The sequence below is a fragment of the Mixophyes fleayi genome, chromosome 1 (genome assembly GCF_038048845.1).
Source record: "Mixophyes fleayi isolate aMixFle1 chromosome 1, aMixFle1.hap1, whole genome shotgun sequence".
NCBI classification, from domain to species: Eukaryota; Metazoa; Chordata; class Amphibia; order Anura; family Limnodynastidae; genus Mixophyes; species Mixophyes fleayi.
Window position 1 is genome coordinate 264,452,715 of NC_134402.1, and position 16,076 is coordinate 264,468,790.

Genomic DNA, 16,076 nt, shown 5'->3' on the forward strand with positions numbered 1-16,076 from the left:
GAGACATGCTCTGTTACATTGTTGCAAGAATCTGCACTGACCAAGTTGCAGTAGATACGAGAGATATTGAAATTATTTGTGGACATATCAATTGTTTGTCCTTAGGGAAGTGCTAGTCTTTAATCATTTTTGAGCTCTATTTGAGCATTCATAATTCTGGCTAAACTATACTGATAACAAGCAGATATTCGATTGGTTACTATAGGTTAAATCAGAATATTACTCTTTGCAATATGTTGTTAAACACTAATTGTATTTTTATTTTAAAGCTGCATCATCACCTAGGACAATATTTTCCTAAGCTGGCTCATTTCCATAGCCCGTTTCTTTCACAGTCCTGACTGAATAAAAAATTGTAGCTTGTGGTTGGTCCTCCTGCTCACACCCATCCCCCATCCTTGGCTGGCATGTAATGTTGATAAACAAAGGGATATTGCTGGTTCTGTATCACAGAACGCAAAAACGGCTGCATGTAGCAGCCACCATGGTATAGACTAGGGGGAGGGGCCACCTTAGGAAAATATTTTTCTAGGTACTAATGCAGCTTTAAGTCACTTAATTTCTAAAAACAATTTTTTTTTTAGCTTTGGGTCAAAGCCAATCACTGTATTTGACACCAGAAGAACTAAGGTAGACTTGAAAGCTGGGGGGGGGGGGGAGGTAATGTCTTAAGAGAAGGAGGTGATTGGACCAAAACCATGGATAACAAATCACATGCCACCTTCTTAAGGAAAGACACGCTCCTCTTTTTGAAATGCCCTACTGTGGAAAAACCCTATTTAGTGTGTAATCAAGTTACAAATATTATTTTTGTTGACACACAATAAAAGTTTAAATTGCACAATACGCATGCTTCGGTTTAGGTTAATCATAAATATGAGATTTTAATGCTAGAGGCAAAAACACCATCCTTTTGTCAACACTGTAAAAAAAAAAAAAACACTCTTTCCTTTGGATTAATTTTTTACCCCATTTGATCAATTTGAATTTAAAACTGCAAATCATCCAAAAAGATGTCCTATGGGTATGTAAAGCACTGCAAGGACTCTTGTGATCCACTGCCTTGTGAGTAATACATAAATCTCTTTATTACTGGTGTAAATGTAAATCCTGGCTTAAAGAAATGGAAGACAGAACCCCTCAGGGGAACAGCTGACCTTAATTGCCACTTGTATGTGCTAGTATAAAAACAGACCTCTTTATGGATACCAATTCTTTTATCATTAATTTTATTTTGAAAAAAAGAAATAAATTATTATTCCTTAACAAAACATCTATTTGAAGTGTTAGCTTGTTCTTTATTTAGTCAAAATGTTAAACAAAGAAATCATTTGCTCAGGTAAAATAAATCCGACATTGTTGAATCTCTACAGGGCAACGTTTCCAGTGCTCTAAAATATAAAATATAACAGTCGTCTGAGACGAGCTAAATGAGTTGCTTACATTGACCTCAACAGCAGTAATTGTTTTTAGGCACATTCACTACCTGGTGTGCTGTCTCTTGGATTTTGTCATGTCATATATATATCCATATATTATACAGATGTCCATTTCAAACTATTCCATATGGAACACAAGTAGCAGGTGTTCACTTTAAGAGTTTGGAGTCATGCTAGGCCAAACACCTCCCACTAAGGTTAGGCCGTCATATGTCTCAGCATCCGGACTAAGACGTTTAATAATAACATGTTCTTGTAAATCTTACTTTTCAGCAAGTGACATACATATGACTGAGAAATCATATTACCACCAAGGTGCGCCAGTTTTCACATTTTGAAAGACTAGAACCCCAATTAAGGTATAAGTTTTTTTCTTTGGCATAGATTTCATAATAGGAAATGCTTTACTTTATTGGCAATATTTGTTAAATGGAAAGTTATTTGACAAGATCACCCTAACAGAGCTTTATTCCAATACCACTACTATGTGGTAGTCTGATATGATACCGCCTAATAAGCTTAAAGAAGAATCCTACCCCAAAGTGAAAATTCACTTTTGAACGTGGTTTCCGAATGGAATGCTATTTGCCTGGGTTCTGGCAATACTCTCAGTGCTTATGACAGTTTAATAATGCACGCAATGTTCCTACTACCGTACATTCTCCACAATTAACGACAAATATAGTTGCGTAAATGCTGTGGCATTACATAAATAAAAACATGGAAACTTTGGGATATCTATAGGTACTATACAATTATGATATTCCGGGGATTCCACCCTAAGTTCCACGGTCTTGTACACTTACCATTAATTTCAGCAAATTTTTTTACATCCGCCAGTGTTTTCAGCTCTTCTTTTGGACATTCAGAAACACACAATGCTATAGACTTTATCTTTTGGTTAATCAAGTCCAGCTTGCAGGGGTCCAGAAAAAAAACATACCTAAGTTACATGTAAGAAGAAAAAAAAAAGTGAGCCTCACATTTATTACAGGGCTAAAGAATGATTACATTACATTTTGATTCAAGAATTATAGTGTGCCAGTTGTCTACTCACAGTGGAGCCATTTTGATGGCTGAATTAATGTTCATGAAAATGCAGCCTATCAATTCAGTGTGAACTCATCACAGGAGGCATGAGTATTAAAGCAAGTGTGAAGCTCAGATTGCCTTTCTATCAGAATACAGGGTGTACCAAATTACAAAAGCTTTCTCAGAAGTACAGGGAGAGAGAATCAGAAGTAGCTGTTCTGGTAAAGAGTGTTCAAGGCACTATTGAATAATTGTACAAAAGTAGTAATAAAAAAATAACAAAATAAGACCACCACATTCCCACATTTAAATGGTTTGCTTTAAGTTTTAGTAAATTAACAATGTAAAAGGTATACCAGAGCCTGGTAATATAAAGCCAGAATACACTACGCGTACATCTCAGCAGTTGTGTATTGAATGGAGTTGATGTGCAAAAAAACCTTCTAAATCAGTGAGTTTTGACATATCGGATTATAAAATGAGTTTGCACAGAAAAGTGTATTACTGTTTAATATGTATTTTTGAAAACATGACATACCCTGTCTTAAATACTGTACAATGAGACACATATAGAATAGAACAGCTTAAAGTTATATAAACTACTGTAGGTAGCATTAGAATGTACCATTAAACAGGATTAACAAGATTCTCAGATATACATGTAAAAGTCTCAGAAACTTATCAAAGTCTAAGACTTCACTAGGAATGTGGCGGGATCTGGGAATTTGTCTACTCTTCCAGGACTTAGTGATTTTTGCTTGGGTATTTATTACACTTGTCTGCTATCCCTATCTACTGACATGTTTACAAATGGACTCCCATAAACATTTCACTTACTTGCGGTTAGTGTGGTCCAGGCCACTGTTTTCAAAGCCATCTATCTTGGCATTCTTATGTCCACAAATGTTTCCATAGCTGTCATAGCCATAGATTAAACGCGAGGCAGCTCCAGTGGCAATTGAAAAGCCACAAATAAAACCCTATGTATAAATAAAAAAACAAAAACAAAAAAAAAACAACAACATATAAGTCATGTTTGTTCTATGAAATACTGCAATAGTTATTTACGGACGACAACATTTGAAGACCTCAATGCTTTATGTATATAAGTGTGAATACACCCCCATAAAAGCAAACTAGTAGACAGAGACCATGAAATATGCTTGACAGAAAGCAGGAAATCACCTAGCTTTGCGTGTTGGTGGATTCTCCAGAAAACGCACATGGTCAAAGTTCAACCTACTACCACTCGTTAATGTTACATTTCCGTTTTTCTCTTAGCACAAATACAATTCTCATAGCCTCACTTATGTCTTGAGTTAACCATGAGAGTGAGAGAATATCAGGAATATTAGAAAGGTTTCCCAATGCAGTATGAGTGGATTGTACAAAATACATCCTACAATAACTAGAGACGCACCCGATCTGTAGGACAGAGATGGCATAAAATTTACATTCTTTACCCGTGTACTGAAAACACCCATGTAAGTGTGTCTTTTCCTGCCACTTATCTCATTTAAATAATTTTGTCCCACAAAACAAAAGCTTCTGTACTCAAATTCAAAAATAGATAGGCTGGAACACCCCCAATCTGCCCAACTCCTCCCATCAGACAACAGAAACTTGCATCCTTGCCAAGAACCCATGATTTATCCATATAGTCAGATACACTTGGGTAAAAGTAATCACGACACCACAAAAGAGCGGTTTTCCAAATATTTGCATGTACTGCATCAGCTAGAGTGCCTTCTTATTAACCATAGGTAATTTGTGCATTTCTGATCACGGTTTTCACATTTTTCTTTTGTCATTAATCTGTTTTGCTTACACTACAGCTTTAACTTTTATAACTGTATACACCTTTGTTTTGGTAACATACTGGAGATCATATATTTTAATTTTAAGTAGATTAGACAGGGGAAAAAGGTCAGAAACTCCAATGTTAACCATGGTGGTTTTGTTTTTTTTTAAAAATTAGAAAGTCATCCAGAAATGTGCCCCCACATGATAATTATATATTTTTTTGTGTTTATTTGTTATTAAAACAAACAACAAAAAAAAATAAAAATCAATCTTCTAGCTCTCATGCTGCTGGCGTGACTGTGGTCAGCAGGGTACATTTTACCACATCTGGTGAACCTACCCAGAAATATCCTCCTTTTGGGACTGAGTTAGGGCTCTCCTCTCCTCCCTCCTTCAGTGCCCCGTCCGAAAGGATCCTTGGTCCCTCCTCCTTTGCTGCCCCCTTCTGGGCGCTGAGAAGCAATCACCAAAGTTGGCTTCTCATGTCCTTGCTGTAGCACATTGCTTAATTGCCAAGACATGGAGGCAGACTGATCCCTCTCGTATGTCTACCTTGCAGTCCTATATTTGGTTCATTGCCCGGATGGAACAGATTAACCAACACACGCACAATAAGCAAGATGAATTTCACTAAATCTGGGTTCCCTGACTATCGGTAACCTCCACACTCACCCACTCTTTTCTACATCCCTTTTGTACTTCTCCTAGTTTCCGCCTCACACCAGATCCTTTTATTTCTTTTCTTTTTTTGTCCGATTTACCTAGTTGAGTCCGTTCCTGAGATCACATCTACTGTCTTTCTCTGCTATATTTTTCTCCAACGGCAGTCACCAACTCCCCACCTCCACATTTTTTCTACCCTAAAAATACTGTAATACTGCTTGAAGTGTCATTGAAAGTGTTTTTTTTAAATGTATATTTATACTCAGCTGTTCCATATACTGTTTTTGGATTATGCTTGTCTCTTTGATGTTTCATTTATTGTTCATGGTTTGTGTTTATTGTTCCGTTGTTAGTGTAGTTCTTATTTTAAAATAAAACTTTAAAAAAAAATATCAATCTGAAGAAAGAAAATATAAAATGCAGACACTTTTATTTCAAAAATTGAGAAATTGTCCATTATGAGAAAATCCAGAAAAGGAAGTAAAAGTTGAAGCTCAAAATCACAATTATGGAGTTATAAATCCAGCGGGTGCCCATGAACAAAACCCAATGGTGTGTTTGATAGATCTGTGAAAAATGTCAACAGCAAAATAAAGTTCCATAAAAGAGTGTTGGGCTGACATGTATGGTTAGTACCGCCTGTAAGCACCATGGTATAGATTCTACCAATAGAATTGTGCAGGAAGGATGCAGCACAATTCCTCCACAAGTCACTAAATCGTCCTCTTGCTGATGGAGGTGAAAAACACACTCTCAGGCGTTGTTTCATAATAGTTCATAAATGATTGACTGGGTACGGAACCTGTGATGGAGAAGGCTACAACAAATGGCTAATCCGGTCATGCCCAAATCACCAGGTGACCACACGTATTGTGTGGATGTGGGCATCAAGGAACGATTGCAACCAAACTATGCCAAAAAAATGCATCCCTCAATATTACAAGTCCCACCAGAACAATTCAATGTTGGAAACAAGCACTTAGAGATGGAGTGCTCTTTAGTTTGGCACCACACGTGCACTCGTCCAATTGTCGAGAGCATGGTGAAGTCTATCACTTTCCTCCACAGCTCAGTAGTCTATCGTTTGTGTTCTTTGCCAGGTGTGATGAGCGGCTTAGCAACTGCAGCCCGACTATGATATCCTGCTCTATGGAGTGTTCATCAGGTTGTTATTAATGATACTGTTTGTATGTTCAAATTTCCAGCAAATGCCCGTTTTGTTTTGCACTTTAAATGGACTCACAGATATCATGATTCTGGAAAATGTGCTGCCGCCCACTATTATGGTTTTCCATGCCAACATCACCATAAAGTTGCTCATGAAAAATCATCAAGTTGAGCTGTCTGGGTCACTGAATTTCCTACCAAACACATCCCAACAATCCCCCCTCTTTAGAAGTCAGCGAGATCTTCTCTTACAGTCATGGTACTGTAAAAAGTCTAGCATTGTTTTTTTTTTTTACATACTGTACCATTTCTATTTTACGTCTAGCTATTCTTTAAACTACTATGCACCCGCTGTACCCATATTCTATTTTTATGATGTTCCTCTTGCAGCCATGCATATTTAGGCATTTGTATACATTGCTCCAAGCACCTTGGGATTCTTTATGTTCAATTATCACAAAGGCCAACTGTGTAGAAGTTTTCTTTGAATACTCTTTCTATTCATCATAAATCCAGTATTTTGGCCACCAATTGAAAATAGTGATACAGGAGATTTTGACCAGTTACCAATCCTTCTAAAGAAGAAAAGAAAATGGGTCTTTTTTTAGTAACTCCTTTAAATGGAATGTATTACACATCATATTTAAGTCAATGTTTTATGGTTTTAACATGCAAAACTTTAATATAGAAGTGTATAAAAAAAAAGGGTGCATACATTTGCATAAACAGTGTGTCCAGAGCGAAATCATGTACTTCAGCATGGCATGGTGGTCAATATTGTGTGGACTTTGGCCCATGTTCATGTGGGATTCCTCAAGGGCATTAGTTTCCTCCCATGTCTAAACAATATACTGGTAGGTTAAATGGCTTTGAATGGAAATGAGTCTAGTGTGTGTAGTAGAGAATTTTATCTGTAAAAATTAACTAAAGCGTTATTAAAAGAAGGATAATAGTGTAATACTATCACATATAAGGTTACTAAGGGTCATTTAGTAATTGCAAAAAAGTGCTTCTTTATATGTGCAAGCATGCTTTTACACAATTCTTGGAGCTGTCCTCTGAAAAAAATTGTGCACCAACTTTTGCTGGTTTGCTAATACATCTCAAAATACGCAAGGTGGAAAGAGTGATTTCTCACTTCAAGGTCTAACCTACAAACCATTTATAAATTTAAACTTTTCTTGTCTTTATTACATGTGTACTTTTGTTTGAATATTTATTACATAAGTGCAAATGGAAGGTGCAAAATGCATCCCACTAAAACTATAGAACGAGACTCAATCTCTGGCACCGTATTTGTGGGGAAGAAAAGGCTGTGCAGCCTCACACAAAGCAGAGAATGCCCATGAAATAGTACCCTCTCCACCCACTATATCCTTCGACCGATCTCATCCCGTAAAATTTCCATTTTCAACATTAATGCAAGACACTTTCATGCCTAATCCATACACAGCAAGAAATGTCTCCCACTGCCCAACACCTCCTATCAGCCAGTGCAAACCTTTCTTTTTGCCATGCTCCTTGGTCCAGAACGAGTGTAAAAAAATTCTTATGGCATTTAAAAAATAAAGACTGCATTGTCACCAGATATTTTGTGACTTTGTCTCTGCATTATGATATTATCAGTGGGCTACCAATAGACAAATAGAATCTACAGATTGATTTAACAAATAGACCAGGGCTGGTGTTATCAGTATAACACGGCTACATATAAAGTGACCTCTCACCTAATGGGCAAACAGAATGTACTCACAAGCACTAATACATTGTTTGAACTTCTAACTATACAGTAGCAAGTAGCCATAAATATTCAGTAATAATCTTCCAAGTAGAATAGCTTGGCGGACTAGACTGAGAAAAGGAAACATTTATATCAATCACATTTTATCTGCAACTCAAGACCATAGTGATTGTGCCATGGAGTAAAACCGTAGGGCAACTATAACACTTGTTGCATACATGAGCCATAATTGCAAATACTCTACATGAGTTTTGGTACCTCTAGAGGGTGTGTAGAAACTTGCTAATAATCACAAAATAGAGTCAGCATTTACATCAGTCAACAAGATTATTATAGCCATGAGCTTTACTATGAGAAGGATAGATACAAAAATACAGGATTGCCCATGCAAAGGGACTTTTAACTTAGGAGTCCATGATTTGTTGGGCAAAAAATATTGTATCAATTGCTTTGGCAAGGAAGGTCATAGATAACTTTTACAATGAACCAGATATTGGTAGGAGGATCGGATAATAGATTAATTACCCTTCAGGAAAAGTATCCTTCAGCTCTCTTCAGAAAAAGTAGACTGGAAATAGGCTCTAGATATCTTTGGGTAATTTAGAATTTATTAAATCTCGTTATATGATTTTTTTTTTTTATAATTTTATTACATTATTATATATTTTATATAATAAAAATGTATACTTTTTTTATAATATATTTATTTAATGAATGTATTTTTTATAAAAAAAAATTTGATATGCAAGTTAGTCCTGTGTATGAATATATTTTGTGTAGTTAAATTTTTATTAGAAGAGATTTCCCACTGATCAAATTATGCAAATAAACCGCTAGGGTCTGCTAATTGCTAGCTCTCAAACATATGAAGTTAATTTATTTAATGAGAATATTCATTTCTATTTAAAGACAATCCTCCAAAGACTAAACCATATTGCTTGAGAAAGTCTGCAAGAGGCGGACGAAACGCGTTGCAAAGCTGTGTGTTGCCATATTTCAACCAATTTTATATTCGATCGTGTATAAGGAATCTAACAGTGCCGGTATATATATATCCGGAGCTGCGGCTTAATGAACAGATTCAGAGAGGAACCTTTCTACTACTATTATTTATCTGTCTGGACAGAGACTCTGGTGCGCACCACGAAGAGAGTTCAGTTTCTCCTATGCCAGCAAGCCAGTAAAATGCTGAAGGGGCATGTGAGTGGATGAGATCTATCCAGTTCCTGGTATCGAGTGAGTGTTTGCCAACGGACTAATATTAATCCATTATTGCTTCTGGGGTGGAGTTTCTGGGGGTGTGTGGATATCACACTTCATCCACACTCGATACTCCCGCTGATGCTAGGATAAACTCCGTATTATTGTCATTTATACACTTACACCCATTAAGGATTCCCTACAGCGGATGGAAAGAGATGTTATTTTAATGAACTAATCGCCTTTTTTTGGAAACCATTAAATATATCCGGAATATTATGGTTGCCTGCTTATGGAACACAGAATTTACAGGTGAAAAATAGAGCATTTTACCAATATTACTCTGCACATTTTTTGTATTCAATATATTTTTGATATATTAGGTAATATTTGTTTTAAGTTTTAATGAATTTATTATGATATAGGCATCACTTGCGCAGTTCTAATTTGTTTTTTATTTTGAAAATAGGGACAAGTTCAACATAGACATGAGGAAAGGAAATACCAAAAGTACTGGGGGAAGGGGGCGGCGACAACCTGTAAGTATGCGCCCATGCACAATTTACTTTACAAAGTGTTGTAGATTGTCCATGGCCGCATACTTACATTACCCGCTTAACAGCAGCTATTACAGCGCCGCGGATTTAAGTGACGTCATGAAGTCGCGCTGGATTCTTCATTCATCGGGATTGGTTGCAGTTGCTTTCCACGGCAGTCGTCATCGATCGTCGTTGGAAAGGAGCCCTTCGGAGTCATCCTGTAGGGGTAAGTGTTGTCGTGGTAGTCAGCATCGATATGCTGACTACCACCGGCCCAATTAAGGCTGAAGTGCTTCCATTTATATATGTTACATCGGTGGGATGGGGGAAGGATGAAATGATGGAAAGTTGTGGCAGTTTGGGGCAGGTGGTTGCCGATTATCTGGTGACAAGAAAAAAGTGGTCATGGGTGGTGGCAACTGATGTAATTTCAGGTCTGCACAAATCTCATAAAAAGTCAACAAACACAATTCTGTATTTCATGGCTACTATTCACAAGAAAGCTTTTCCTTAACCTACTTCTCCATAACATCCTGACAAGCAGGCAATAAAAAACACATGTCAAAGTCTTTTCCTGGTCCCATCTGATATGGCAGCACAAGACTTGGCTTCTGACGATTTGCAGAGTTAGACAGAGGATGTCCAATTTAATAAACTATATCAAATTTTATACAATATTAAAAAAAATATTTTAATTTTTGGGATGCAGAATTACCAGTGAATACTATACATGGACACATTCGCTGAACCGCCAGTAAATAAATGGCGGATTCAAAAGCCTTATAATGTGATTTCCCTCATTAACCTTTAGGGTTGTTTGAAAACAGCAGGGAGAAAGCTTTGCTGCCTTTACGATTTATCAGGAACGGCCAGCCTTACAGATGCTATGCAACATCAATAGCTTCCTGATCTTGTCTTCAAATGGCTGGCAGTGTTCACTAGGAATGCGTTGCCAAATCTGGTCTTCTAGTAATAGATAGGCTCATGCCATACTTCTTTATTCCATTTCACACCCATTAATACTCAAATGAAATCAGTTATCTAGCCTTCCATTAAGATGCATTTCAGACTAAAAAGCATTTTCCAGTTGTGTCTGGTCATCAATTTTTTTTATCAACTCTGCATTTTTCTGCAATTGTGATTATGACACAAAAAGAGGAATACGTGCAATAATCTTTCTACTGTAAAGCTTACATATCTTTTCCCCGAAAATGTTTGCTTTAACTAAAGTCATGAAGGGAGAAGAAAATATTCCAATAGTTGTAGTGGAAATTGAAGTAGATACTGACCATAGCATTGATTTCTGCATATCATTGAGCAGGCATTTGAAAAGGACATGCTACTAAAAGGCAGAACCCCTCCTGTGAAAATATACATCTGATAATGAAAAAAATAGCAAGCTGGAAGACATACAGCACAGCTCAAAATGGCTATGTTTTTTTAAGCAATTTTAAATAATAAAACTAGGATGTGTAATCAGATACGCAGAGAGTATTGTGAGTTTTGTATAAGTAACAGCCCCACAGAAGCCAAGCTACAGATGCCAAATAGGATGATAAATTATGGTTCCCATCTACAAAAGTCAATTTGCTTTGTCATGTGGCACTGCTCATAAAAGTGATGTTATTGTATGCTAAATATCTATACAACACCTTTTATGGATTAAACTGCTTTATGTTTCTCACATTCTCTTCCTAATTGGTACCTAGATTATTTTTATATGATTGTTGTATTTACCATAACTGTCTAATGAGCTTACCAGATAAGCTTTGCAACTGAACTCTGCTTCAGAGCTTAGTGATTTAATCAGTCTGCATACCTACTACCTCCCTAGCACATGGTAGAGTGTTTATCAATTTAATTACTGTAACATTTAAAAAAACAACAACAACAACACAAAAAACAATAGAATTCTGTAAAAGCTGCAACTCCTTATTCTTTGTATACAAATTAAGGAACAAATTTATATTAGTATACAAATGTATTTCTTTTTTTATGTGCACATCAGTACTGGACATACTTAAAATGTACACAGACACTTCTGAAAGTTGGACCACATAAAACACTGTAAAAAAAAAAAAAAGTGCTATAACCAGTCAAAACTATCAAGGCATTTTCTTAACCCAAGGATGGGCAACCCAATACCCTTCAGGGGCTGAATAGTGCAGCCCTTTAACCTTCAAGAGGACCGCATGTTACCCTTAATCTCAGTAGAAGTTAAAACACCACATGTAATCGAAAAAATAGACACCCATCTGTAATAACATCAGCAGGTATTTTAAACATTTGTTACAAACAAATCTGAGAATAGTCCAAGAAGGAGCTGGGAGCCAAAGTTGAAAACATGGAGTGCCATCTGTTGCTTAAAACTGTTCTAACCTACAGTATACCATACTCTCATGGAATGTCTGGGAAACTTCCCAATTTTTTGGAGTTCTTTCGGACTCCCGGGAGAGAAGGTCAACCTACCGCATTCTGCCCACTTTGTTAGTAATGTGGGTGGGGGCAGGGCTAATGGCGGTATACTGGCCCCGCTCCCTGCTGTAAGGCTGAAACTGGTAAAGTTTGGCAGAGGGGTGGGGCCTAAAGAAGGGATTTGCATGGCCATGCTCTCCAGGACACAGTAGCGAGACCTCCTCTCCCGGATAGTTCACTGCCAAAGTTGGCAAATATGACCTATGCTAGCAAAATAACTATGGGTTATTTACCGCCAGAGGACGTTAAAGTATCCTTTACCTCTTCTATTGCCCTGCACAATTTGGATTAATTGTTCCTTTCCATTTTCCCATTATCTACCCTAGCTAAAACACATTCATTCTCATCTCTCCCCTGCACCCAAATGCACACAGTTAAATCTACAATGTACTCTTAACCCAATCCCCTTCTCATTTTCACCAAAACAACTATTTTCTCCAATGACTGTATAGTCCTGTCCTAATTAGGCTACCTCTTTCTATAACAAAACACTTCAGCACTAGATCTTGCAGCTTCAGCTACTATATGTAGTCTCCGATGATCCAAACCACAACCATGGCACGCCAAAAAGACCTGCTACCTGCAATAGTCCTCCCGCACTGCAGAGCGCCACTAGAAAAAATCTCGTTCCTATCCCGATTTCCTCCACTATAAATTCATTTTTTTATCTTATAGCACTGCCCTTTCAATTGCCAAACAAATATTCTTTAAATCTCTAATATCCACCCAGTCCTCTAACCCATGTTGCCTCTTTGCCACCTTCAACTCGTTTCTCTGTCCACATGCACCTCCTCCCCCTTTCTCCCTCATGAGCTTGTCACCTATTTCAAAGACAAAATCGACACCATTTGACAAGATATTTCCTCATGCGAAATTCCACTCACACCACCCACCTTTACCTACACTCCCCAATCCACCCTTAATACATTCTCTGATGAGACTTCGTCTCTGCACTCATCAGCTCACCCTACAAACTGTCCCCTAAACCCTATTCCCTCCCAAATTTTCCGCTCCCTTTCCTCCATTGCATGCCCACCTCTAACTCACCTCTTCAACCTGTCTCTCTCCACTGGCACATTTCATCCTCCTTTAAACACGCGCTCATTTCACCAATTCTAAAGAAACCATCTTTCGATCCAGCCTCTTTCTCCAACTACCGTCCTAATTCTCTCCTTTCTTTGCCGCCAAACTACTTGAGCGATTAGTGTACAGACTGTCTCACTTTCTCTCCTCTCATTCCATTATCAACTCTCTACAAGCAGGCTTCTGCCCCCCAAACATTCCACTGAAACTGTTCTCACAAAAGTGATTAATGATCTACTTACTGCAAGGTCTAAGGGTCAATTCTCCATACTCATTCTGCTGGAATGGTCTGCTGCTTATCATACTGTTGCTCACTCTCTTCTACACACCCTTCACTCTACTGGCCTTCATGACAGTTCTTTCCTGGTTCACTTCCTACCTATTGAACTGCTCCTTTAGTGTTTCTACCTCTGGCACACCTCCCCTCCACTCCCACTATCTGTTGGGGTCCCACAATGCTCTGTTCTTGGCCCTTTATTTTTTTTCATTGTACATCTCTCATCTTGGGGCACAAATCGCTCATTCGGCCTCCTATACCACCTCTATGCTGATAACACACAAATATATATCTGTTCCTCTGACCTCTCTCCTTCTGTACTATCTTGTGTAACCAACTGTCTTTCTGCAATCTCCACATGAAAGCAGGGCCATCTTTTCCATTGGGCACGATGGGCAGCTGCCCGGGGGCCCCACGGGCAAGGGGGCCCCATAGGCACAGCTCTTAATGAGAATAAATAATCCTGCAAAAGAAAAAAAACCTGCAAAAAAACCTACAAGGGTCCCTGAGCAAGTACATCTATCTATCTCTATATATCTATATCTATATACATGTATATATCTATATCTATGGGCCCCGATGCACTGCTTTGCCCGGGGGCCCATAATGTTGTTAAGATGGCCCTGCATGGAAGTCCCAACGCAACCTAAAGATCAACATGTCCAAAATAGAGCTCATTAGCTTTCCTCCTGCTGCTCCCCACTTATGGAATTCCCTACCACACTCAAGCAGACTTTCCCACAGCCTTCAAATCGTTAGATGCTCTTTGAAAGCCCATCTCTATATTTAGAGGTGACCTTATCCCCGATAACACTATTCACACTAATCCATCCTTACAATCTCCACTATGAGCCACATTTGCTCCTCTTGTTTCAGATGTGCCCTCTTCCACTTAGAATGTAAGATCTCTAATGAGCAGGGTGCTCCATACCCTTTGTTTTCATGTCTGTATTTATTTTGTCTACCTTGTATGTCCTTGTTTTATGTATGTACGGTTTTCCCTAATGTACGGTGCTGTGGAGCACTGTGGCGCCTTACAAATCTAAGATAATAATAATATGGGTTACAATACCTACTGTTGCACAGTAACAGTTTATAGAAATGTCCTATGTTTTCTGTTAGGGTATTTTCTTTTCCTATGCACAACACTGTTCTATGTGTATAGAACAGGGCGTTCTGTGCAATTGAAGTGCACAGACGAAATCCCACTCATGTAGGTGAAATGCTACCACTCAGCTTGCCAAGAAGAGTACTAGTCTAATTACATCTGACGTTGGCACAAAACCTGATCTCATAAATCTGTAATCTCCAGAAAACAAAAATTAAAACAAAGTACAAGTGTATATTTGATGTGGGCCTGTCATGATTTAGTTCATGCAAGCAATGTTGTGTATGCATATGAAATGGACTAGGCAAACAGCAGGCATTAAAGCTCTTCGCAAAATAAAAATAGACTTCAGACAATCAGTTATTTTGTATTATAATGCACATTCAATTTTGTAAGTGCCTAAGACTTAAAGAAAAAAAAAAACGAAAAAAAAAACCAAACAACAAAAACAACCAGTTACAGCGTGGCACTTAAATGACAATCCAAATTTCCTTATTGGAGAGGGCCACTAACAGCATTCACAAAATATACAAGTTAAAGTTTCCATACTCACAGAATTTGGGACTGTTGGTTTACATTTGCTATGCACCCAAGTGTGAGCTATTGTAAGCTGCTATCATTTTCTGCAAAAGCTGCCTACAGGGTCTGGTTAAAGTGTGCTTTATAGTATTACTGAGAAGTCTGCTGCTTGTAGAAAAATAACTCCCTCAGGATCACAAACTACCCTATTATAAATGACTCACAGAAGCTCTCGGTGTTGAGACCATATCATGATATTTTTACCAAATGTAACAATGCTAACTCATGAATCTTTCAGTAACCAGAGTAATCTACTGGGTTATTTTACAAGAATAAATTTACAAAGCCAGAGGTTACCAGATCGTGAAATGCTGTTGAATTTAACAAGTAAATAGAGAAAGGCCTTTAAGGGAAGTGTAAAAGCTCTTCTTGTGAAGCAGGCATTGTCTCACTGTTCAGCTTGGACAAAATCTGCGTTGCAGCCTTCTGGAAACTGATTTTTTTTTTTGTATTGTCAAAACATGTTAACACGCCAACTTCTAAATGAAAGGAATATTTTAGTGAAAGCTAATTACTTGTATTCTGAGCAGCAAACAGAAACAAAATCTGAACGCTCTGCATGCTGCCCTGAAGTAATTGGCATGATAATTATAACTTCATGATCACCAGAAAAATACATATAAATAACGTAACATGAGCTGTTTATCCTTCCTATTTTCTGGCATCAGAGAGACATTAAATGCAGTAAGGTGTGCACTAGCAGCATATAATTTGTCCTTCAGTCACACATTTTTTTTTTCCACCGGATCATACTAGTAATGGCAAATTGTGTTTACTTTGCAGGACTTTAATAGGTACATTAAATTATGTTAATGTGTTTCTCCTTTGTCTAGGTCAGGAAACAATTCAATATTAAAATTCTGATCAACTTTCAGGACAAATATGCTTGTTCGTAAAACAGGGTAAATACCCAAAGTCCACTAAAAGATTTATTAAGGCGAGTTGTGCACAGTCGTGGTTATGGCATAAT

The 16,076-nt window shown here is 37.8% G+C and overlaps 1 protein-coding gene across 1 annotated transcript in view; it reads right to left on the reverse strand.

Moving 5' to 3' along the window:
* The window catches only part of SLC44A1 (solute carrier family 44 member 1), a 94,164-nt gene that overhangs the window by 43,312 nt on the left and 34,776 nt on the right, over positions 1-16,076 (reverse strand). The window contains exons 3-4 of the mRNA XM_075210451.1: positions 3,309-3,451; positions 2,246-2,382 (exon numbers count right to left, since the gene is read on the reverse strand). Coding sequence (XP_075066552.1) covers positions 2,246-2,382; positions 3,309-3,451 — 280 coding nt within the window. The remainder of the gene's footprint in view (positions 1-2,245; positions 2,383-3,308; positions 3,452-16,076) is intronic.